Genomic DNA, 25,422 nt, shown 5'->3' on the forward strand with positions numbered 1-25,422 from the left:
CCTCCCTTCAGTTTCCATCTCTCTCTTCTGTCCCCCCTTTCTTCTTGTTTCGGTCCTTTCTCGTTTCTCCTCTCTCCCTCTCTCTCCCTTGTATCTTCGTCCCTCTCTGCTGTCTTCTTTCTTCTTTCTTCTCTCCCAGTTTTTCTTCTCTCTCTCTTCTCTCTCTTCTCTCTCTCTTCTCCCTCCTCCTCTGAGAGGAGAGACTTCAAAAAAGAAAGCCGTCTCGTCACCGTGCACATGCAGGAGAGAACCTGCGGACTTGCATCCGGGGACAGTAGATTTAACCGTTTCAGCAGTCAGGTTTTAACATCAGAAGACGAAGCATGCTTTGGGCTGCAGACAGGATCGCGAACGCTGAGGTGTGACTTCGCGCAGGTCTCTGACACAGCGTGTGCTCACCTGCAGAGCGCTGTTCGCATGTCGAGACACAGATGCAGAGACGCCCAGTTTTTGTCAATACGCAAGGCCAGGCACGCTGTAGGGATAGAGATCCGTTCGTCTGGCAAAGAGAAGCGACAAAAAGAGACTCAGATATACACACATGGAGGCAGACAGATGTACGTTTGCGCGCTAGACCTAGATGGAGGCAGATCTCGACGAACACAGTCGCGCTTCTGTGTCAAGCTGTTTCGTGACTCCAGGTGTGACTACAAAGGCTGGTACGACCGCAAGACTCTGTCCTTCTTCGAAATTGTTGACACAGTCCTCGTAGGTGCTATGGCGCCTCCGGGAGGCGGTCGAACAGAAATCTCCAGCCGCATGCTTCGACACTTCAACCTCTTGACTTACACCTCCATGGAAGATACTTGTGTGGCGACGATTTTCACAACTCTCATGCGTCATTTCTTCAACGCCTTTACTGAGGAATTGCAGGTACGAAAGATCAGGCTTGCCAACGCGTCCTTCTCTCCGCTCCCCATCTTTGCTTACAAATCCTTTTTCTCTTTTTTTTCACCACAACCAGCGAGAAGACAGAGACACTCACGGGTCGAGACAGCTCCCGGCATTCGTTTCCGTGGGCACTTGTCAAAGAACAGAAAGATGGAAATAGATAAAAAAACGGTGTGTGTATGTGTATCCGCATATATATGTACATATATGTATATATATACATATAAATAAATATATATATATATATATATATATGTATTTTCGTTTGTATGTATGTATATATATATATATATATGTATATAAATATGTATATATATATATATATATGTATATAAATATGTATGTATATATATATGTGTGTATAAATATGTATATGTATATATATATATATATATATATATACATCGATGTGTGTGTCTGTAGACACGTTTCTGGGCTGTTTGGGTCCGGGAGACGATTCTCTCTGATTCGGATGTTCTTTTGCCTGGAGTGTCTTCCGCAGAGTTTGGTCGAGAGTCTCGTGGTCTCCACCATCGATGTTTTCAACACTATTTCCCGAGAACTTCTGCCGACCCCTGCTCACTCGCACTACACTTTTAATCTTCGAGAGATCTGGAAAGTCTTTCAGGGCATGACTTTCCTCTCGCCGAAGGTCATCCGAACGAAGCAGCAGGTGTGCTCGAAGCGGCGAACGGGATGCAAGACGAAGCAACAGAAAAGCCAAACTAAAGAAGAGAGAGAGACGAGTCGCAAAGACCAGTGGGAGCATGCAGTGGCGCGCGAGATGAGGAGGTAGTGACAGAAGGACAGGGAGGACGCGGAGAACATCCGAGAGGAAACGGTTTTCGTCTGTTTGACTGCTTGCAAGTTTTGCATGCAGTCGTTGATTCAGTTCTCGCCTCTCACCATCTTTGGTGTTCTCGGACTCCAGAGAACAGCGAAACCTCGACAAAGCGAGGGACTCAAAGCACGCGCAGAGCCCCCAGAGTGAAGTCCGTCGAGTTCGAGTCTTTGCAGATGCGTTCGCATTTGTTCGCTGCATGCGCATGCAGGTGATCAAGTGCTGGGTCCACGAAACGAGCCGCGTCTTTGGGGACCGCCTGGTGAACGAGGAAGACCGGCTCTGGCTGCGCGAGCTGCTTCTCTCTCAAACGCAGAAACACTTTGACTTGAGCGCGAAAGACATTTTCACGAGCGAACGCCTCGTCTTTGCCGACTTCTGTAACTCCTCCGGAGAGCGATTCTACGAAGTAAATGGAGAAAACTAAGCAACGCCTCCTGAGTCTTTCTACGTGGAGTACTCTGGGTCTCATCGCCTGTCACAAGGCACCTGACAGATGAGGCTTACGTTGGACGACATCTTTCGTTCAGAACCTCGGCCGATCTGAAGTCTTCGAATTGCCCTGTTTCTCGAACGAACCGAGTCAATGAGGAGTGCCTTGAACGTCCTGTCGCGTTTGAAAGCACAACCAGTGTGGGTTGTTCTCTTCTCTTTTTCTTTTGCGAGCATAGGACTCGATGCAGGAGATACCTCACTTCGTTTCGAGCCATGGTGGAACGCCCGTGGACGATTCATTTCTGTCTTTTGTAGGAAGTGACAGATCTTCAGCACTGGCGCAGCGTCATCGAGAGTTTCATCAGCGAGTACAACGCAGTGAACGGAGTGGGCATGCATCTCGTAGCCTTTTTCGATGCATGCGAGCACGTATCGCGGATCTGTCGAATTCTCCGGCAACCTGCTGGCCATGCGCTGCTGCTGGGCGTCCGCGGCTCCGGGCGCCAGTCTCTCAGTCGCCTCGCCTCCTTCATCATGGACTGTGACGCGTTTCAAATCGAAGTCGTCAAAGGCAAGTGCAGTTTCAGAGGCACGCATGTGACGAGAAGCGAGTTAGAAGGACAGACATGCACATGCACAGCCCAGGGACGGTGGACACAGAGATCAGCAAACGTGAGGACGTATGGACAATAGGCAGAGAAACGGAGAGACGAGAAACGATCGATGCAGTTAAGGGTGGAGCTGATGGAAGGCAAGGAGAGCTGAGACAGAAGTCCTCAGGATGAGGAAAGATAAAAGAAGCTGAGCCTATAGCCTCACGCAGAAGAAACGAGGAACGGAGATAAAAAACAGTGGGCGACTTCTTCTCAGAGGCCTCATGTACTGCGTGGGCAAACGGCCTCGCCGAGACAAGAACTGAATCTCTTGGTGTTCTTCGTTGCCCGCCAAGCGGTGGGTTCAAGACTCCCCCGTTGCATGCGCCCCCTCTGTTTTGGAGTTTACTTGGAAACTGAAAGCCAGAAGCGTTGGCAAGTGTGGTGACTGGGCGCGGGAACGGACTTTGAAAAAGCTTTTCGGACTTCCATGCACAGCCTATGTGCAGTCGACCAACTTCGCTCTCACTGTGCGTCTCTGGAAATCTGTTGAACCTCCAGCCGGACTCCTCTCTTTCTCAGGGCGCCAGCAGTCCTTCTGCTCTCATGTGTAACGTCCTTCTCAAACAACTGGGCATGCACTGAGGGACCTTCTGTTCCCGACCTTCAGCAGCGCGTGATCGGATTTGACGGCTGTGGGCCAGGCTCTGTGCGTGTGTCTCTGTCCTTTCTCGCGCTTCCATCTGTGCAATCTTCTCCCCATGCAAATACGGAGAAGCATCTGGACGCAGCAGTGCTGAAAAACGAATTCCAGTCTGATGAGAAAGCTCCTCGTTAATGCGAACGCTCTAGCTGCTGCATTATATCTTTAAAAGGTTCCCTGCTTCTCTAGGTGACCCTGCGCCTCTCTTGTTCGACCTCTCGCGTGCTCTCGCTTTTGCTGTGTGAGGTTTTCTTTTTCTCTCTCTTTCAAAGTCTCTCGTTTTTCCTCCTCCTCACTCTCTCTCTTCCGTTTTCGACAGCTGTCTCTCTGTTGCTGGCTCCAGCTGCCTCTTCTTCCCTTTCGCTCCTTCGTGTGAAGTTGGGGATCCTCGTGTAGCATCTGGCCTTCTGGATGCAGCTGGAGGCATTGCTGCTCTCGATGCCCGCCTCTCGACTTCGGTCCTGGGCACTGGAGAGACAAGAGAGACAACGCTGAACTGCTTCAGCTGGCTGAGTGTGTTGCTGGACTGCAGTGTCCCACCGGTATCCGGCGGAAACGTTTAGCCTGTGGTCGTCGGTTAAGAACCAAGCCGAGTTTGAAGAACCTGCTCTTCCATCTTCTGTCCTTGTTGTCTCCTGTTTGTTCGCTCTTCTTCTCCCAGGATATGGAATGAATGAATGGCGCGACGATCTGCGCAACTGCTTCCTTCGGTGCGGCCTGGAAGAGAAGGTGCAGACGTTTCTCCTGGAAGATTCGCAGGTGACGCAGGAGGCGATGATGGAGGACCTGAACAATGTTTTGAGCTATGGAGACCTTCCTAATCTGTACAAGAAAGAAGACTTGGAAGCCATTGTCAACCAGTGCAAGTGAGTTGGCGAAACTGAGCAGCAAACGGGGACGAGAAATTCCACGGGCAGACGCGGCCCCCGGCGAAGTCGTCAGAGATACGGTGGGCTCCGCTTTCTTCTCGAAGCATGCAGTGAAAAAGACAGCCTCTTTTGCACTGCTTCTCGTGCTATCTGGGCGTTGCGCTTGGACATGGCTTGTGTCCTGTTCTCCTGTTTTCTGCCTCGACGCCTCCTTCACCTCCTCCTCTTCCTTCTTTTCATGTCTCTCTTCTCCGTCTTCCAAAGGAAGACTCAGAACAAGATGGAACTCGACTCTGCTGCTGCTCTCTCTCTCTCTTTGTCTGTCTCTCTGTCTGTTTTTTCTTCGTTTGCATCTCTCTTCTTCTTCTCTGCACTTGCCAAGCATCTTCGCTGTCTTGCGGAGAGAACCAGCAGGCAGACGTCTCCCTTTTTGAAGCGCTCTTTTCCAGTTTCTCGAGGCACTGCCTCTGGCTCTTTTCTGTCACTTCTGTCTCTTCTATCTCTTCTCTCTTCTTTGACTTTCCACGTCTTGTTTGTCTTCTTCGGAGTCTCCATCTTCTCTTTCCTCTTTAGCTCGTGCACTCTCTCGCGTTTTCACTTCTCCGCGTTCCCCTCTTCTTCTTCTTCGTCTCGAGCTCTTCAGCTCTTCTATCTCCCTTTCGCTGCATATGTTTGGTGGGCAGAGGCCTCTGCACCCAGCTGGGCATGCAGCCGACGAAAGTGAATATTTTCAATGCCTACGTGAGAAGAGTGAAGGCAAATCTTCATGTCATTTTGGCAATGAGTCCTGTTGGAGATCAGTTTCGAACGCGCTTGCGCATGTTCCCTGCGCTCACAAACTGCTGCACCATTGACTGGTTCTCTGAGGTAAGAAATTGCGGCAACGTTCTCACCACTGAAGAGCCGAAACAATTCGAAACTTCACACCGTTAGCTGTCTCGCTGCCGCGTTGAAGCACAGACCGGAGGCGCCGCCGTGTGTCGATACAGCGCACCGAGTGTCTCCAAACGAAAAGACGGAAGGCGACGCCTTGTCAGGCCCAACAAAAGAGTCGAATAGCGATGTTCCTCTTCCCGAATGTGACTTCGTTCCGTCTCTTCATCGGTCGCCTTCTCCCAGTTTGCCTGCCATTACATTTAAAATGGAGTGAACCAGTGTCTCTCTGCCCACGCACATGCATATAGATGCATATAGACATACACCTATATATGTGTAGCATCTGTAAATAGTCGGTTTATGTATCTACATGAATGTATGCACCTGGGGAGGTTTCAAGAGTATGGATGTCACCCTACGTCTTCGAGAGTCCATGCATGCAACGTGAAAAGAGAGCTGATCTGGTTTACGAGTTTAGGCTGTCAAAAACAACGCAGTCCTCCTTTCTTGTTCTCGTGACTGAGTTCGAAAGGAGGAGGGGAACTTTATTTCGCCTCCTCCATGTTTCAACCTTGAATTTCGAATCATAGCGTTCTGCCTGTTCTCTCTACCGTGTCTCTCTTGACGATTCAGGCGTTGTGACCTCGATCTCCTCTCATTCTCTTTCTTCTCTCCTTCTTCTCTCTTTCTTCTCTCTTTCTTCTCTCTCCACGCGTCTTCCACTTTCTATCTTCGCTGTATAATCCCGTCTCTCTTCCCTCTTCCTCCTGTCCACTCTCCTTTTCCTGTCTGTCTCTTGTGTGGCTTCCTTTTCTCGCCTCTCTCTTCCCGGACCTTTCCGCCGATCGCTTTTTCACTCTCTCTGTTTTTCTGTTTCTCTTCAGTGGCCTGCTGAAGCGCTGGTCTCCGTGGCGCGCATGCAGCTGGAAAGCGACGGCTTGTCTCTGCCAGATCAGGACGCGGCGATCGAAGTTCTGCAGTTTATTCATCGCTCTGTTCAGGACGCTGCAGAGAAGTTTCTGGCGGAGTGCAGACGTCCTGTTTTCGTCACGCCAACGTGCTTCCTCGAATTGCTCAAAACTCTAACTGAAACAGTTAAATCGAAGCAACTCGAGCTGTCCACCATCAGAGAACGATTTGGAAAAGGTCTGGGGAAACTCGCAGAGGCAGCCCGACAAGTCGAACGCATGCAGCAACAACTGCAGGAATGGCATCCCGTCCTCGTCGCCACCTCAGAAGAGGTAAGAAAACCTCGTCTTTGAAAGAATCTCAAATCTTTCGTCCTCTGCATGCATGGAGCGGGTCCGACATTTATATATGTACATACATGCATACATACATACATACGTATATATATATATATATATATATATATATATATATATAGAGAGAGAGAGAGAGAGAGAGAGAGAGAGTTGTATGTATTTATATGTATTTTTTTATATGGGCACATGCAAATATGGAAAGGGCCATATGTTCATCGAAAGCAAGGTTGGACGTGACTTTCTGACAAATCATGAAGCAACAACTTCGAGAAAGCCAACCTCTCCTCTCCACCTCAGAAAAGATATTCAAAGCCCGCTATGTTTTGGAAAGGCACACAAGTGTTTTTCGTCATCTGCATACATATACATTCGCCTAGATAGATAGCTCTAAATACATACAAATACATATATATAAATATATGCGTATATATATACATATGTATGTATCTAATATGCATATATATATATATGCATATATATATATGTATTTGTAAAGTGTGGATACTTGCAACTATGACGGATACTTTCGGCGAGGGAATTTGGCCGCTGGCTGTCGGTCTTTCTTGATCTCGAGTGTCGACCGAGATGGCTCGTTCATCAGCGTATTTTTTCTGCTTCACTCCTTTCTAAAGTGACTGCGTAGATCTGAGTTTTTTTCTTTTCTCGCCAGGTCGAACAGAAGATGCTGCAGATTCAGAACGACCGAGCGCGCGCGGACGAGACGAAAGTTCGTGTCTCCCAAGAAGACGCGGAAGCGAGTCAGAAAGCAGCAGAAACGCAGGCGCTGAAAGACGACGCGCAGAGAGACCTCGACGAAGCTTTGCCGGCGCTCGACCAGGCAGTGGACTGTCTGCAAAAGTTGAAGGCTGAGCACGTTCGCGAAGTCAAGGCTCTGACCAAGCCGCCCGCGGGTGTCCTACTCACCATGGAAGCAGTTTGTATCATGTTTCAGGTGTGAAGGGAGGTTTCGAAAAAGCACAGAAAACTCAAAAGGAACAGCAAGTGGCTTCAATTCTCTCAGAGATCTTCTGCCCTTTCTGATGTTCCTTTCTCTCCTCTCCTGCTTTTCTTATCACTCGTCTCTGGACTCCTGTCTTCTTCATGCCCTTCTTCTTTTGGTGTCTTCCTCGTAGGCTGCGACGCCTGCCTCGACTTCTTCTTTCTTCCTCGTCAAGCTTTGTCTCCGGTTCTCTTTTCTCGTAATCCCTGTCTTCCTGTTTAACAAAGCGTCTCGCTTCAGTTGTCGTGTAACTCTCACTACTGCCTGCCTGGTGACTTCTCTCGTGAGTCAATTGGGTGCATTCATTCTCCTTTGTCCTACTTTCTCTCTTCCCTGTTGAAGCGCCTGTGTTGGATTCATCCTGCAAATGGATGCGTTGAGCTTTTTCCTTCCTCTGCTTCCGTGGGAAAGACTCGGAACCTGCAGGCCGCTTCCTGTCTGAGCTGGAGTGCATGAGAGTCTTTCTCGGCTTCTGCATGCACACTGAAAACGCCTTGAGCGCGACCGCAGCAATAAACCAGCAACCTCAGAGTTCTCACACAGGCGAAGCGCGGCCGTCTGGTTGAGGCACAACATGCACTCTAGTGTCAAAGACCTGAATCCGAATTCATTTACGTAAAACATGTTCTCTGGGAGCGCTGGACATCAGCAGCTCCATCTAAAGTTACGGCTTCAGATGCCGTTGCGGCGGAGAACGAATTCTTTTTTTCGCTTGCTCTTCGCCTGCAGGTTCAACCAGTGAAGAAGAACGACCCGGGTCGACCTGGAGGAAAGATCGACGACTACTGGGAATCGGCTCAGCACAAACTTCTGAAGGATCCGAAGAAGCTGCTCGACGATCTCCTCAACTACGACAAAGTATGAGGAAGTCAACCAACTGGACGTCCAGTTGAACGAAGCTTCGAGTGGAACTCCACTATACACAACAAAGAAACTGGAAGTACAGGAAACCACTATGAAACGCAACCGGACATCCAAGGGATGGTGAACAAACACAACTTCATTTCAACGGCACTCGAGTCATGTGAATGACGATCGCCTGGAATGCGAAAGAGGCTGCTGCCGCATGCCAAAAACAGTTGAGACGCTCTGCTGCTCTAGCTAGATGTTGAACGCTAGCAACTGCTCAAGATGTTTGCGAAACAGATTCAGAGGGTCGAGGGATATTTGTAACTATTTGAGAAACGAAGGCCGTGCGCAACTGAGAAGCTGAGACGAAAGGAGGCTTTGCATCTACGTAGAAATTGGTCTGACTTAAGCAAAGCAGGGTGTCGTGGAGGCAAAGGCATGGTGGAGAAATCGACCCCCTACACATACATTTGTGTAGACGCATGCGTGCGTCTCGAGATAGCCTGTTTCTGTTTGCTTGTCCTGACTCCTTGAGTGAGCGTTAAGAGGAACGACGAGGGAGAAACGATTCAAATCCGAGGAGAGGCCAGTCTGTTTTGACAAGTTATGAAAAGAGTTCCTTGCCAAGCGCCGGACGCCTCCACCGTGACAACATGTCTGCCAGCACGCACTTGTCTCTCACTCTATTTGTGTACACGTCGGACAATACAAGTGTCTGTACAGATACACATGTAAATATATATATATATACATATATATACATATAAATATATATATGTATATCAGTTTATAAATACATGGATATATATATATATATTTATTTTTATATTTTTATATATTTATATGTATACAAGTTTGTGTATAAATAAATACATAAAAGTACGTATATGTGTCTCTGTGCGTGTATCTGGCGACACCGGGTTCCGAATGTATCTTTTTGGTTGTGGTTTGCTGCACTCGTCGCCGTTTCCGCGCCGGACTCAGGACAACATTCCCGAGTCGACAATCGTCAAGATCACGCCGTACCTCGATCGACAGGACTTCGATCCAGGCGCGATCCGAAAAGCGTCCGTTGCATGCGAGGCGATTTGCATGTGGGTGCGCGCGATGGTTCGGTACTACAACGTTGCGAAGGCAGTGGCGCCCAAGCGCGCGAAGTTGCGGCAAGCTGAGGAGGAGCTCCGCGTGACGACCTGCAACTTGAACGCCGCCAAGGCCAGACTGCAGGAAGTGGAGGCGAGGATTGAGCGACTTGCGGAGGAGTTTGCCGTCGCCATGCAGAAAAAGGTGAGGCAGAAAAGTCTTAGTGGCCGTCGATAGGTTTCGTCGTCACTTCCGCGACGTAATGGTGACCGAGCCGGAGTATGACTCGACTGCCGATTTCGGATGAAAGTACCGTTAGCGCCGCACACTTGGCCAGACACTCTCCTTCAGCGACGATGAAACTGGAGAGCAGCGGTGGAAAGGAACACAGAAAATGGAGGCAGTCCCGCGTAGGACGGATGCGCTCGACAGAAGTGACTTTCATTTCAAGTGACAAAGATTTTGACGCGCTTCCTCCCTCGACCTAACGAGTCTCATACAAACCTTGTCTCCACCTTGGTCCGCCCTGCCGTTTCGCTTCCCATCTTGTCGATCTTCGCATCTCGATATACGCTCCTCAATCTCTACGCTTCAGTCCTTCCAGGTGGTTTGGTGCTCGTCTTCACGGATCAATACAGAAATATATACATATATATATGTATATCTTATGTATATGTATTACATATGTATTATAGGTACGCATGGAGTGTCTGTTGGTATGCAGATATGGATATACATATATAGATATATATATAGGTCGGCAGGGGCACAGGAGAATGGGGATACCTAGATCTAGGCATATCTCGAATCGTTAGAGAGCTGGATCGCGGCCAACGGGGAGACGCTCTTTGTGAACGATGTTTGCCTGCAATGCACACTCTTTTGCTACGTGAGAATGTAATGCCTTGGGGGCCTCCTTTGCTCGGCCTTTCTTCGAAAGCAGAGGCGTTCGCCGACATTGTTTTCGGACGCAAAGCCAACGGTCGATCTCGTTTTTCCTCAGGAGCAGTTGACATTAGACATCAAAATGTGTCAAGTGAAGGTTAATCGAGCGCAGCCTCTCCTCGAGGGTCTCAGCGACGAACAGGAGAGATGGACTGAACAAGCAGAAATGTCGAGAAATCTCTATGAACTCATTCCCGGTAATCCTCTCTCCCAGGACCACAACCGATTTTTTTCATGCAAAAATATAGATCTTCGCGTGTGTGAATCTTCGGTGAAAGCGATGTGTAGATGAACCAGGAGATGTACGTGGGTATGCCCCTACATCCAAGCGTGCACATGCGAGTCCGCATCAGTTCGCATGCGTCTCGTCTATACTCCCCACACCTCCTGCATATCCTGTAAGAGTTTCTGTGTGCGTCTACCATATATATATATATATATATGTATATATATGTATATACTCATGTGCATACAAATATATATACGCAAATATATATATATATATATATATATATGGAATATGTAGGCGTATGTGGAGCCGCCAGATGTCGGGGACTGTTTATTCCTGGGCGAAGAGACAGTCGACTTGAGATTTGTTGTGCATTGTGTTTGAGGTTTCAGTGTCTCTGCCTGCATGCAGAGTGTCCTCTCGAGCAATCAGTTGCGCTTTCTACACCACGTTGGTCGCCTTTCTCACATTTGGGTGCTCCGCAAGGCGAGGACGCAGCAGTGCGCAGTTGATTCTTCCGGTGACTGTCCTTCATCTGCATCGGCCAGCTGCTCTCGTGGAGCTATTTCTGTGTTTTGTCTTGCGTTTTCTCAGACTTCTTTGTACTTCCGTCGAGGCCGTTTTGTCTTGCTCCGTCCATCGTGGTCCTTCCTCATCCTCGTTCCGTCCACGGCATTCATCCTCTCCCCACGATTTTCCTTTTTCCTCTGCGAAGCCTCTCTTCTACGTCTCAACTTGCGTCTGCTTGAACCCGTTTCCGTCCGAGTCTTCTTCTGTGTGCTTCGCTTTTTTTCTCGGTCTCGTAGGGCATGCAATTGTGAGTGCAGGCATGATCGCGTACGGAGGCGCTTTCACGTCGGCGTATCGAGGCGCACTGGAAACTTCCTGGGTTTCCAAGTTGCGCGAGATGAAAATCCCTCACACCTCAGGGTGCAATTTGCGGCAGTTTCTTGGTGAGAAAAGCGAAGCTCATCACGAGAGAGAGAGACACAGCGAGAGAGAGAGAGAAGGAGCAGCTACAGAGACGGAGATATATGGATTTCGGGAGAGAGAGATGTAGATACGTAGAGATCTGTGAGGAAAGTTGTGCATGACAGAATGGCGAGAGCAACGTGCTCTCAGCATCTGAGGAAGGAAGAAAAAATATGAGAATCAGCAAAGTGTGATCGTCGTTTGAAGAAGGCTCGCGGAGAGAGAAGAAAACAAGGAGTTCCCCAGGTGTCGAGACCAAGCGTATTGTGACACCAGAGAAACGCGCGTCCACTGTCAGCCGTGGCAGACGCGTCTCGCTGCTGCGAAGATGGACGTGCAAGATTTTTACATTATGTTTGTGTTTCTTTACGTAAAATGTCGTTTGGTGAACGCATTCGCTTTATTATCCTCGTTGTCGCCAGTTGCGTCTAGGTCAACACCGAAAATCGATGTCTCGCCTGTCTTTTTTCCTTTTTCAGGAGACCCGATGAAAGTTCGACAGTGGACTGTGGCAGGCCTTCCGAAGGACGAGCTGTCAGTCGAAAACGGAATCATCATCGATAGAAGCAGACGGTGGCCGCTCATGATTGATCCTCAGGTAACTCTCGACGTTCTCGGCAGGGACGTCTGACTGCTGGCTTCGCGCAAGAAGAGGCACATCGCTGGAAGGCGCAGCTCCGAAAGAGAGTGCAGAAACACTCGCAGATCTCGAGAAACCATTCGAACCGTCACTGTGTCTGCAGAATTATCTGCGTGAAGATGGCTGTGCGTACGTGTGGCTAGCAGATGCAACGGAGAGGCGTAAGAGTCACAGAAAAGCTGTGCACGCGGGAGAAAGACTGTCTCTGTATTGGCCTCGCCTCGAGTCGTCAGCGGCGGCCGGACACCGACAGAAAAGACAGATTCGGTGGTCTTTCGAAACGCAGTGTGTTTCTCCAGAGTCGCGGAGCCTCAAGATACCTCTCTATCGAAACAGTGCATCTGCGCATGCAGGTTTCGCATGTATTGACGGGTTGATTTTTGTATAAATATGTATATACATATAAATGTATTTGAGAGAGTTCCAGTTTCCCACGGGGGGTCTGACTGGCTCTCCGCTGTGGTGGCGTACGGTTCAGCTCTTTTGATGTAGATGCTTTTTCGAGAGGTGTCTGCCCTTCCTTGAGCTTTTCTCTCCCTTTCTCTATCGCTTTCTTCCTCAGTCACAGGCGAATCGATTCATCAAGAACATGGGCAAGGCTAGCGACCAAGGATTCGAAACCTGCAAACTGACCGATGGGAGCTTTCTGCGAGAAATGGAACTGTCAGTCCAGTTCGGCAAGTGGGTCTTGATTGAAAACGTGACGGAGAGTTTGGATCCTTCTCTCGAGCCAATTTTCCTTCAACAGAAAATCAAAGATAGTCAAGGTAGGTGCCAGCGACCCTGGGTGTCCGATGTCCGTTTCGCCTTCGTGAGCCGAGAGCTCTCAACTGTTTCGAGTCGGTCGGTGTCTGCAACACAATCCAAAAAGGACCAGCTGGAGTCTCAAAGTCCATGGGTGCACCGGCAAACACCTTAGTCTGGACAAGGACTCCGTAGTAATCGGGCAGATCAGCGGAGACATCCGGAGAACCTGAGGCCTGGCGACGAAGAGACACTCACTGAAATGCAAGCGCAAAACATACGCAAAGTGTATACGCGTGCGTAAACAGAGAAGTGCATATGACATGTTAGTGAAGGCAAGTCGAGGAAGGCGTATGGTTGGGGTGGCCACAGTGAGAAACGTAGGGAGAAAAAAAAGTGTGAAATACATGTGTAGGGGATCCACATCGAGACCAGGAGAGAGATGCACGGACAGAGTATCCACGGTGACTCATGCGGAGAGAGACAGATGCTCTGGATTTGCACATCGAGGCAAACAGACGTTTATTACACATCCCTATGACGAAAACGCTCATGAACTGTTCTTGTTTTGGACAGGCTGGTGTGTACGTCTGAACGACAAGCTGGTGCCCTGGTCGCCACACTTCAAGCTGTTCATGACGACGGCGAATCCGAATCCGCGCTATCCTCCTGAAGTCTTTGCGAAGCTCACGGTCCTCAACTTTTCCATTACTCCTGAAGGTAAGGAGGAGAGGAGGCCGTAGGAGAGGAGGGCGTCGCAAGCTTCTCGCTGGAATGTGCGAGTTTCAGATGTCTCGAGACCACAGCGCAGGAGCAAGACTCACTCCCGCATTTTTCACTTTGTCTGTCCAGTGCGTCTGTAGAGAACTGCAAGACGTTATCGGTCTCCATCTCCTCTCTTCGTTGTGGCCGTGTAGAACGGACAGAAGGGGAAGAAGAAACCAGCAGCAGTGCGCTTTACACAGCAGCTGCCGAGTGCACACGGTTGAACAAAAGAGTGGGGTGTGTGGACTCCTCCTCACGGATTTCTTTGTCTTTCTTCTTTTTGTCAGTCGTGTGTTGCGAAGCCTCCTTTCTCGCCTGCTCCGAGTCGTCGCAGGCTCCAGCTCTTCTCTCCGTCCGGTTATCGTGGCTACTGCACAGTTAACTCATCTCCCATTGTCACTTCGCCATCGCTGTCTACCCATCAGACCGTTTTCCCCTTTCTGGTTACACATTTGTATGTATATATGTATATCTATACATATATGCATATATAAATACACATATATGCATATATAAATACATATATATATATATAAATATATGTATATGTACATATGTGTGTATGTGTAGTAGGGACGTGTGTGGATTGTTACATGTAAACCTTTTGCACACAGATGTGTGTATGGACTTTAACAGGGAAGTTCACTCGCCTCGTTTCTTTTCGGCCTTCAGAGTGCATCTGCAACAATCCCCCTCTGATTTGGCCTGTGCCCCATTGGGGAAGTGCAAGGGTGGCGTCTCGTCTGTTCTGTAGTTGTCTTCTTTTGAAGACCTTTTGATAAGACTCCTTGTTTCTTGGCGGCTACGTTCTTGTCGACAGCGTGCATCCTTATATGTGGTTTGCAGAGGGTGACATCTCGTCTGTTTCCTTTCCTTTGCTTTTTCGCTGAAGGGATGGAGGAGCAGATGCTGGGACTTGTGGTGTCTCTTGAGGCTCCTGAACTGGAGGAGAAGAAGAACAAGTTGGTGGTGAACAACGCAAAGATGAAGAAGGAACTGAAAAGCTTGGAAGACAAGATCCTGCAGCTTCTCTCTCAGTCGCAAGGCAACATCCTCGAAGACGAAGTGCTCATCAACACACTCGCTGCGTCAAAGAGGACAGCTGCAGAAGTCAACCAGAAAGTCAGAGAGGCGGAGGCCACAGAAAAGGAAATCGACAGTGCCCGGTGAGCGGAAAAAAAGAAGAAAGCGAGAGTTTCACCCTTGTCACATCTGCATGTATGTGCATCTGTCGACTACAAAAATATCTCACAATGTATATATATATATATATATATCCGAGAGTGAGTCAAGGAGAGGAAACCTGGGCACCGCCTTGGTTTCCTTTGCGGAAGTGTGGAGTCGGGCGTCGACGCGTCGCAGCAGCTTCGCCTGCATGCTGTTTGTTCCCTAATGAGGAAGCGGTTTTCCAACGACATCACTGGTGGCAGATCCATTCTGTTCTGCAAGAGAGGAGTCGTTTGATCACGCAGAAAAGACACGAGACCGCACGCGGTGTGAAACACCACAAGCAAAGACTTCGTTGCGTTTCTCTCTCACCCACCGCTGTTTCCGTAGACTCCCTCAGATGGGGAAATTGCTTGGTTCACTGTATCCACGGACTCGCGTGTCTCCTTCGGCATGACTAGTCACCTGAGAAAAACTGTTTTTCGGCTTGCAACGTATAAAACTTCATATAATGGAACATGAGTACTAAACGAGGTTGTTCGAAAAATGCAGCCGCATGCAACAGCAACAGCTTAGTTCTCAAACGAAGGTGTGTGCAGCTGTGCGCATTGCCAGATGCGGCAGAGAGCTGTCGTTCACCGTGCAGACGACGTCGTCGTGGATGAAACGACGGCCTTGTTTTGCGCCCATGGGAGCGTCTGCGTAGTCGTTTTCTCGTCCGGTTCGTACGGACGATGACAGTGATCTCTACATGACGCCATGAATGTGACCAGATGAGGACTCCCTCTGAAGCCTTATGCCACCGAAGTCGGCTGTTAAGATGCCTTATCGAAGTTCTGTGTCTCTGCTGATCTCTTTCAGCGAATGGTTCTGTCCTGTCGCTTTCCGAGCAAGTCTGTTGTTTTTCTGCGTCGTCGACCTTGCCAATATCGAGCCGATGTATCAGTACTCTCTGCAGTGGTTTCAAGCGCTTGTAGCAATGGGCATTCAGGAGGTGAGTAGGCTGCAGCAAGGTCCCTGTGTTAGTTATTCAGCGCAGTCCATCGGGACGAGGCTGGATCCTTTGCACCTGCCAATCTAAGTCGTGTCTTCTATTCCACTGTGTGCTTTGGTGTCTCTTTTGTGAGCTCTGGATGGAGACTGTGGTGACTTCGTTGTGCCTGCCTAGATTGGAGGTAGGGAAGCCATTCCTCGCCAGGCTTCTCTCTCTGGCGTTACTCGTTCTTTCTGTTCTGTGGAGATTTCCTCGGGCTTGTCCTTTTCCTTGAAAACGCATTCTCCTTCGAATCTTTGTCTTAGTCGAAGGCCGCTACGCACCGCACAGGGCGCTAGGATGTCTCATTCAGGAAGCCAAGAACTGACTAACTCGTCCAACTTGTGGTCATGTCTTGACGAGAAGTTGTCATGAGCAGTCCTCTCTCAGAGGTTATCACTGCCATCTGACTAAAGGGTGTTTCTCTTGGTGTTCAAGCGAGTGAAAATCGCAATTCGTTTACAAAAAAGACAATTTCTCGGCTTCGACGGTTTTCCTCCAGGTCCCGGCAACGAACGACAAATCAAAGAGGCTCCAGGACTTGAGCGATCACATCACATACTTAATCTACGAAAATGTTTCTCGATCTCTCTTTGAGCGCCACAAAATTCTCTTCTCCTTCTCTCTCGGCCTCAAGGTAGGTGACAGCGTGCAGAGAACCGCATCCCCTGTTGCGATCGAAACCGTTCGATTTTCGTTTCGCTTTCTCCGTTGCTTCTTGGCGTTCGGCGCGTCTCTCAAGTTCTTGGTAAGGGAAGACGAACAAGTGTGAAATGCGTTTCTTTCTTTCCACCACAAGGTGGAGAGTTGCGGAGAGAGGATGACAAAAAGTTAGGAAGGACCACGCAGGTGTCTCTGCCTCGTCTGGTTCGACTCACCAAGGTTCTTCTTTTTCTCTCCCGCCCAGCCGTGTCTGCCTTTGGGCCTGAGAGATCGAAATCAGTAGTCCAACTCGGAGCAAAAATACTCCCCAGAAGAGGTAGTTTAGAGAAGCTTAGGAATCCTTTTTTCTATTACGGACAAGGGAAACCAGCTTCACTTGGTTTCCGAGTGGCAATCTGCGCCTGGTCTCCAGCGCTCTCTCTTGCGTGTACGTGATATCCATTGCCTCGAAGTTTTTCAGTCTCACGCATTTGATTCCTCCCATCTCTCTCCATGCATTTCTCTCTCGTGGGCGTATGCACGTTTTCTCCTCCCCGTCGTTGCTGTTATTTCACTGACTTGTTGGCGACATCCTTGCTTCCCAAATACCGGTTGTGGATGGCATTGCTGTCACCACTGCGTACCGGGCTAGAAAACGTTGTGTGTTCCCCCACCTGCACTTGCATGTTTTCTTCTGCTTTTTTGCATGCGTACATGTTCTCGCCGGTCCCTGCAGATTCAAGCGAAACACCCGGTGGACCACCAAGAGCTGCGCTTCCTTCTGACAGGCCCGACAGGCGAGGCTGCTGTTGGGGAGGCCAATCCAACGACTTGGCTTAGCGACAAACAGTGGGAGGGTATTCGAGCTTTGTCTGCACTCCCTGCCTTCGCTGGACTCGACAGCTTCTTCCTCGAAAACTCTGAAGCTTTCAAAGTCGTCTACGATGCTGGAGACGCCCACGAAGAGCCATTCCCCGATCGGTGGAACGACCTCACTCCAATTCAGGTAACTAGGTTCAGAAAACCGATCCCCAGAGAAAGTGCCGAGGCAAGCCTCCTGTGGATTTTCAGGGGAAAGTCAGCGAAAGCGAGTGAGGAGTGTCTCACAGAGAGAGGAAGAACTCCGCGAGCTCGCCTCGCAGACTTTTACTTGATATCTCGCCTCGAAACCTGTGACGCTCGTCGACGCATGCGACACAAGTATGCCGGTGCTTCGAAAGGACCTGAAGACGAACGCAGCCAACCAAATAGCCGCTCTTTGGTACACGTGCATTTCGTATACGTATATATGTTCAGGCGAATATGTATAGGTAGACAGATAGAGGCATGCATGCACAGATGAGAAGCTACAGGTTCAGATCGAAACAGAAATTAATGGATGTGTGGAACTGCCTAGATGCACACTCGCATGCTCAAGTTTGCCTGTAGTGACGTTTCTCGTCACTGAAACTTTCTGAGACTTGTTGAGTTTCTGTCTGTGTCTGACTGGCATTAAACGCCTCAGGAGCCCCGCTGCGTTCAATGAAAACTGGATTTCTTCGTCGGGTATGCCTCGTGGCTGGTCTCGCTTCCGTTCACGGTGCGTTGCGTCCATTCTGCTTTTTCGCATTTCCAGAAAATGTGTATTCTCCGGTTGATTCGGAGCGACAAGCTGATCGATGCGGCGGTGAATTACGTGGCGAGTGAACTGGGGCAGCGCTTCGTATATCCACCTACATTTGACTTGGCGCGGTCCTACAAAGATTCGACGAATGTGACACCTTTGATTTTCATTCTCTCTCAAGGCTCGGACCCAGCTGCCAGTCTCATGTCTTTTGCCAAAGGCATGAACATGGGGAGAAGGTTCGAGTCCATCGCTCTCGGTAAGAGGTTGGTTCGTAGCCTCTCGGATGCGGGGTACGAAGACTCAGGCAGTTCCTCACGCATTGTGTGTAGCGGCGTTGCCTTGTGAAGAAAAATTCGCCGGTGGGTTGTCAAAGGCAGGACCCGTCTTTGCTTCGGAGGCTCAACTCGGGTAATAAATGGATTTGCGAAACTGGCATGGATCCGCGTGCAGCCGCGGGCGTCTCTGGTCCTGTTGATGTTTTTTTTGTTCTCTCGAGCATCCTTGAGTTTGAACAGGGAGGGGAGAACGGCAGGCCAATGCTGGGCAAGATACAACAAAAGACAGTGGTTGGCAAATCATCGGGGTTTATGCGTTGCCTGTGTTTCTGTTGTTTTACGTCTTATTTTCGACTCCTTTACGTAGCATAGAATGTTTTCACAAGAAAAGCGCGTCAAGCTTTGCTCAATTATTCTTCCTCTGTAGATTTTTGCCCCAAGAATTCAGTCACGTCGAAACGTCTTTTACTCGCGTTTTTTTTCTGTATTATCAGTCACAGTCACTTTCCTTGGTGCAACTAAAGCGGTTTTCTGGATTTCCCTTATCATTTTTCTGCGGACGTTTCTCTCCAAATGTGTACATACACAATATATACAAATACAATATATACATATATATATATAGTACGTACGTGTAGATGTAGACAAGGTACATGCATGTATGTGCAGGACAAGGGCAAGGTGCGAAAGCTCGGAAACTGATCGAGGAGGCCTGCAATCGGGGCGGATGGGTTCTCCTTCAAAACTGTCACCTTGCGGCCTCTTGGATGACAGAGTTGGAAAAACTCTGCGATGGCCTCAACCAAGAAGAAGTTCATCGCGATTTTCGGTGAGTTCTGGCGACCCACATCCACCCTTGGTGCTTCTGAGGGCCTTCTTTGCTTCTGTGTAAAACTCGGGTGACTCGAATCCACGTCTATTCGACGGGTCCTGGGATGAGTTCATAAGATGTCACTGCATCGCAGGAGGAATTCCACGAGGTGGGACAAACATGTCGTCAAATCCAGAAACCTTTGTGAATCCACGAGTCCAGTGCATGCAACGAATATCACTAGGCGTTTGTCGCTTCGTCAGCAAGTCGGTAGACGGTCTCCGTATGTGAATCGTACAGCGCGCACACACAGGTCTACCATTGATGTTCTCTGAAGAAGAGCACAAGAAGAGGAATTCAGTCTTTGTTGGTGGGTCGGCCGTGTCAACCGTCCTTCACGCGATCGTTCCACCGTACGGTCTCTCTCTGGGTTGCCGGTGCAAAAAACAAAGAGGGATCGGCAGAGAAAACGGTTGAACAGCAGAATGGGGAATGTAGCGGCAGATTCTTTCCACTTGTGAATGACGCCTAGAACAGAGCCGAGGCGGAGTAAACATAATGTCGTAGGATATTTCCATTGCTGCTGAGCACGAAACCGCGACAAGTTACCAGAAAGAATCCGGCACAAAACGGCAGCACCTCACTTCCACGCGTGAAAAGCTTCTTCCCAGAATTCCAGTTTGCTCAAAGATTGCAGACGCTACGAACGAGACTCATTCTCAGCGGTGCTGTGCCAAGGACGGTTAAGTATAAAAACTGTCGGCTTCGTTCCCCCAGATGTCGCCAGCTGGCAGCGCGGACCTTAAAGAGCTGCGAAAGATTGACAAAGTTACCTGAGTCAAGCGACGGAAAGCGGGGGAAAAAGAAGCAACTGTGCATTTCCTCATGTTGCTTGCTCCTTTCTCCCTCTCTCATGTCATTCCCTTGTGTTCGGAACCAAGGCTATGGCTGAGTTCAATGCCTTCCCGGGACTTCCCCGTCTCCATCTTGCAAAATGGAGTAAAGATGACGAATGAACCACCGACAGGTCTTCGAGCAAACTTGCTGCGGCTGTATGCGTCCATTGATGACCGTACACTCGACAGTTCGAAGAAGCCTGAGGAATTTCGAAAGCTCTTGTTCGCCTTTTGCTTCTTTCACGCCATCGTTCAGGTGCGGTGCCGACACACGGACCAGCTTGGAAGAGCAGAGCTCTTTAACTCATTTTCGTTTGTCTTCACACTTGATCACAGACTCAATGAGGCATATTGACAGATTCCTACTAGCGAGAAATGGAGGAAAACGGCAGGACTGGACCCGTTCGATGGGTACAAAAGGGAAAGGTTGTTCAGCGAAGGTGGTCACTCTGGCAGAAGCGACTTTACATCATTTACCGTATTTCCGCGGTCGTTGACTCTTCCAAAAAACGGCTTCTTGGTTCTACGGGGGCCCCTCGTATGGAATAATCCATTCTAAGCAGAGTGGAGAAATCAAATGAAGCGGGGGCCTTCCACTACGGTGGCACAGCCACTCTGATTTAAATTGAGGTCGAGAACTCATGTTTACGCCATGTAGACAGCCGTTTAGGGAGTGCAGACATTTTAATCTGGACGGAGTCCAAGTGGACGCGGATGTAGATATCTGTCGCAGCACCTCCGCAGTTGCGCTAGGGATTCTGATGCTGCTAGTTTTAACATCCAAAACTCTGACTTCGCTTGGTGATCTCCAGGTGCATATACATGCGAAGGCAATCGTGTTTGTGAGAGGCGAATGTACGAATTTCAGTGTCTTTGTGTGGAAGTCAAGTTCCCCTGAACCAGCTGCTTGTTTTATTCTACCGCTAATGTATGAAGCTTAGCCTCGTGTCCTCTTCGCCCGTACACGAGACACGATCCAAGAGTCATACAAATTCTTGCGGCGGTGAGGTAATTGTCAACAGAAACAAAAGTCGCGGGTATCTGTGGTGTCTCTGCTTCTGCACTTCCAAGGACCGCCGCAAGTTCGGCCCGATCGGCTGGAACATTCAGTACGAGTTCACGACGGAGGATCTCGTCGTATGTCAAAGACAGCTTCGAATCTTTCTCGACTCATACGACGAAGTGCCATACAAAGTGAGGGAATTCTCTGTTTTTTGGTGCGGACCTTTTCACCGGGGACTGAAAGCACCTCGACAGATTCGAAAAAATGTATACAGAAAGGGTGTCACAAAAGCCGAACACGGTAGGAGATGAGTCTCTGAGATGAGTACGCCGAGTGCCCAAAGCAAGCTACGGTGTGTCTGCAAGGATTCTCTGTTTCTGGTGAACGAAGACCTCCAATATCCAAACCAACAGTCTAACTCGTGGTATACACTCCCTACAAGAAAGTAGTATGTTGCGACAAAACGTGAAAGAACGCTTTTCGTGTATCCCTCCTGCTTGTCTTGCCGCGCAAGGTTCTGATCTTCCTGGGCGCGAAAATCAACTACGGTGGTCGAGTGACGGACGATCATGACAAGCTCCTGATCGAGTGCATTCTGCAATCGTACGTGAATGAACATCTTATTGAGGAGGTAAGAGCGGCGGGAGATGCCGAGAAAGAATAATCATACGCATGCATTCCTCTCAACCGGTCACCAGCAGAACACTCCCGGGACTTAAATTTCGACGAGAGAGACAGCAGTGGCGCACGCCCAAGAGGAGCAGCTCTGGCATAGAAGAGCCACTTGTGAAAGGTTTTCGGCCGGCACAGAGAGAGTCACGTGTGGGGTTGTTGCCTTCGAAAAGCCTACGAACGCGTTCAGAAACGGCGCTGGTTCTCTCGCTCTTGCGAGATGCATTCTCTTGCTCAAAGGGTTGTGTCTATTTATCGTACGCAGGGATCGGCGTACAAATTCTCCTCTTCCGGTCTCTACTATTGCCCAGACGCAACCGACCAGGCTGGCTTTGTAAAATACATTCAAAGCCTGCCTATGAATCCGAATCCCGAGGCGTTCGGTCTGCATGAAAATGCTAACATCAACTTCGCACAGATCGAAGGCATGGTAATTGCAGACCTGTTCGTATTCGAGTTATGAAGAAAATACGGGTTCTAATGTCCGCATCTGCGTGGCAGAAAAAGCAGTGTAGCCTAGCAGTTGCGAACTCTGGTCCTGGGATTCGAGCAGACTTGACTCAGACAGTTCTCAGTTGCGACGCCCTCACAGTTCAGGTGAACAGGTGGGATATGACTAGCACCATCGGGATAACAGCGGTGTGTCAGTCTAAGAGGCAGCCGCAACTGTTGTCCAGCTCGATTGTACCGCATGTGATGCCTTGCGATATCTATATCTATCTATCTATATATATATATATAGGTGATCTGTAATCTACACGGTGATCCGTACCCAGAGAGTGGTAAAGCAGAAGCGCAGCTATAAATAAGCTACAGCTGTGCAACGGGACTTCGACATCCTTTCTGTGGACTTCGCCAACGTCGAAGTTTGAGACTGAAGCATCTGTGGACAGGATAGCTAGTGTTGGAAGTTATTTTACGGAGGAAATTCTCTGTTGTGATTCTCAGAATCTGTTGAACTCGATTCTTTCCATGGCACCGCGGAGTTCAGGGGGAGGCGGTAAAACGCGTGAACAAGTCGTCGAAGAAACCGCCAGTCAGATTCTCGAGAAACTTGTAGACGATTTCAACATCGAGGAAATTCAAAAAAAATATCCGACACGCTACGAAGAATCCATGAACACTGTCCTGACGCAGGACGCCATCAGGTTCGCGGGGCTCAGCAGCCTTTATAAAAGCGTTTGTGTACCATTCTCCATAAAACGCTTGACTTCCATCATCTCCATTTCCTGGAAACGTGCACTTGCACTTTTCCCCTCTGAATCGACGATGACTCTGCGTGCATGCTGAGTGCTGAGTAGTCCGCTGCTCTCGGCTGACTAGGCAAGGTAGATACTTCGGTGAAGGTCGAGGGCGACCGACAGGAACTGCCGAACTCATGCCACGAAGAGCGTCGAAACAACAGAAAAGCTATTATGCTCCAACGAAGAGAAGTATGATGTGCAGTTCAGCATTCTGCTCGCGCACATGCTTGTAGAGACGTTGAGGACGTGCTCGTACATTTACATCTCCAAATGTTCGGATTTTAGAACAGGTCAACAAGAGCGTCTTCGCGTGACCCTAAAATACCAAAGCTGGGAAACTCTCGAATCTAGTCCTGACTGAAGTGAAATCAAAAATCCGAATGAAACACTATATCCCAGTCTGAGACGGGTGTCCATCGATTCTTGTGACCGTGTAGATACAACGGTTTGCTTCGGGTCATGAAGAAGTCTATCGTACAGCTGCGAATGGCGCTTAAAGGACGAATTGTGATGACGGAAGAACTGGACAAAGTCGCCGACGCACTATTTGACAACCAGGTAAAAATGTATAGGATGGCTGAAGAGTCACACGGCAAGCGGTGAGAGAAGCAAGAACTATCCACACAACATCTTAAACAGCACGTCCAACATGCTTTAGTAGTCTCGCTGTCCATTCGAATTTACTTAATGGGCATGCTGGAGTCTCAGTTCCTGCGGGACATGTGTTGTGTCTGCATGTGGTTGCTATACAGACATCCCATGAAATTAATGTACTATCTGTACAGAAATAGCATACGGGTGACAGCGCGATGAGCGGCCAGCAGTTGAAACTTTGCGTATTACAGTCGTTGAGAAGGTTATAGGATGATGTGGCTCCGTTTTCTGGTGCGATACCTGTCACAAAAACGCTGCAGTTTCTCGAGGCTATGGTCGCCGTGTTCTCTGCTTTCTGGACACCAGGTTCCGAAGCTGTGGGCAGACAAAGGATTTTTGTCTATGAAGCCGCTAAGTTCCTGGACAAAGGATCTTCACTGTCGCATTTCCTTCATACAAGACTGGATTGATAATGGTATTCCCGTCTGTTTCTGGATGTCCGGACTCTTCTTTCCTCAAGTAAGACTATATTTGGTGCTTCGCTGTCTCTCTACGGTTCTCTTAGCTGAGGCCGCGCTACAGGAAACCGAATTGCGAAGTATTGCTTTCCGGTTGCGGGTACGAGGGAACGGCCCTTGCACACGGTAGACTAGCGCATACTTTCTTTGACTTATTCTGGATTCATCCATACTTCGGTGGAGAACCTGGACTAGTGTCTGCTTCCCAGATTTCAGCATCAGCTTTACACTTCCCGATTTAATCTTGCATCTTTTTTCATGCAACATGCTCCCGTTCGAACATGCTCAGATCTTGAGTGGTTCTCTATTCTCCAAATCGCAGGCCTTCCTAACTGGTGTATTGCAAAATTATGCAAGGAAGCACAGGATCGCTGTGGATGGCCTCGTGTTTGACTACAAGCTGATGGACGACTTAGATCCCGCAGCAGTGAAGGAGCACCCTCATGAAGGCTGTTACGTGCACGGCATTTTCCTAGAAGGCAGCCGATGGGACAGAGAGCAACATCTCCTGGTGCGTCCACCCACGTACACCTTCGACCGTGCTCGAAATCGCATGATCGAGCGATCCGACACACCGAACCTACCCACCGTTCAGCCCCACCACTAAACATGATACTACTTGATAAGTCGTTGCAGCCAATGCGTTGTACTCCCTTATCGAATAAAAGAACACGTGGCTAAAGAACCTCAAACACTCCAGTTGGCGTGCCATCCTACACCGTTTGAATTCATATTGTCCTGATCCTGACCTGGTGACCCTGTCAAGTAATAATCCTTTGGTTACCTAGTTTTTCAACGAGTTATTTTGTTTTTGATTTTCCCTCCTGCAGGCTCCATCCAAACCCAAAGTCTTGTTTGAGGAACTGCCAGTGGTGTGGTTGTTGCCAACACCAGAACGAGCTCCATCTACGACAAGAATGTATAAATGCCCTATTTATAAGGTGCCCAGTCGAAAAGGGACACTGTCAACCACGGGTCATTCAACGAATTATGTTATCAGTATAGAGCTGCCCACGTCAGATCCTGAGGCGGTCTCAATTAAGGCCGGCGTCGCGGGCTTCTTGTCCTTGCAAGACTGATTGTTCCGACCACCTTTCCCAGGCAAGGCATTGTGCCAGTGATGTTACCGACTCCTTTCTTGTCCTCTCTCTCAACTTGCCCCTCTTTGCAAAGAATTTTCTTCTGTCAGCTTAAAATAGAGAAGTCTTGTCCACTCTGTTCACGTCACACTAGCTGCGGGCCGTCTCCGAGATCTGTGTAC

General features: G+C 49.1%; 1 protein-coding gene across 1 annotated transcript in view; it reads left to right on the top strand.

Moving 5' to 3' along the window:
- The window catches only part of TGME49_249840 (dynein heavy chain 2, putative), a gene marked incomplete at both ends in the record, with an annotated part of 49,071 nt that extends 23,831 nt beyond the window's left edge, over window positions 1-25,240 (top strand). The window contains 30 exons of the mRNA XM_002367275.1: window positions 642-873; window positions 1,394-1,564; window positions 1,944-2,141; window positions 2,483-2,738; window positions 4,125-4,329; window positions 5,016-5,199; window positions 6,093-6,449; window positions 7,144-7,425; window positions 8,203-8,331; window positions 9,307-9,609; window positions 10,409-10,547; window positions 11,386-11,532; window positions 12,031-12,149; window positions 12,754-12,958; window positions 13,512-13,655; window positions 14,593-14,866; window positions 15,729-15,861; window positions 16,403-16,537; window positions 17,279-17,548; window positions 18,158-18,404; window positions 19,093-19,252; window positions 20,176-20,386; window positions 21,202-21,324; window positions 21,648-21,764; window positions 22,071-22,235; window positions 22,754-22,953; window positions 23,487-23,607; window positions 24,010-24,162; window positions 24,484-24,672; window positions 24,992-25,240. Coding sequence (XP_002367316.1) covers window positions 642-873; window positions 1,394-1,564; window positions 1,944-2,141; window positions 2,483-2,738; window positions 4,125-4,329; window positions 5,016-5,199; window positions 6,093-6,449; window positions 7,144-7,425; window positions 8,203-8,331; window positions 9,307-9,609; window positions 10,409-10,547; window positions 11,386-11,532; window positions 12,031-12,149; window positions 12,754-12,958; window positions 13,512-13,655; window positions 14,593-14,866; window positions 15,729-15,861; window positions 16,403-16,537; window positions 17,279-17,548; window positions 18,158-18,404; window positions 19,093-19,252; window positions 20,176-20,386; window positions 21,202-21,324; window positions 21,648-21,764; window positions 22,071-22,235; window positions 22,754-22,953; window positions 23,487-23,607; window positions 24,010-24,162; window positions 24,484-24,672; window positions 24,992-25,240 — 5,818 coding nt within the window. The remainder of the gene's footprint in view (window positions 1-641; window positions 874-1,393; window positions 1,565-1,943; window positions 2,142-2,482; window positions 2,739-4,124; window positions 4,330-5,015; window positions 5,200-6,092; window positions 6,450-7,143; window positions 7,426-8,202; window positions 8,332-9,306; window positions 9,610-10,408; window positions 10,548-11,385; window positions 11,533-12,030; window positions 12,150-12,753; window positions 12,959-13,511; window positions 13,656-14,592; window positions 14,867-15,728; window positions 15,862-16,402; window positions 16,538-17,278; window positions 17,549-18,157; window positions 18,405-19,092; window positions 19,253-20,175; window positions 20,387-21,201; window positions 21,325-21,647; window positions 21,765-22,070; window positions 22,236-22,753; window positions 22,954-23,486; window positions 23,608-24,009; window positions 24,163-24,483; window positions 24,673-24,991) is intronic.
- Between the last annotated feature and the right edge of the window lie 182 nt (window positions 25,241-25,422).

This window comes from Toxoplasma gondii, chromosome XII (genome assembly GCF_000006565.2).
Source record: "Toxoplasma gondii ME49 chromosome XII, whole genome shotgun sequence".
Taxonomy (NCBI): Eukaryota; Apicomplexa; class Conoidasida; order Eucoccidiorida; family Sarcocystidae; genus Toxoplasma; species Toxoplasma gondii.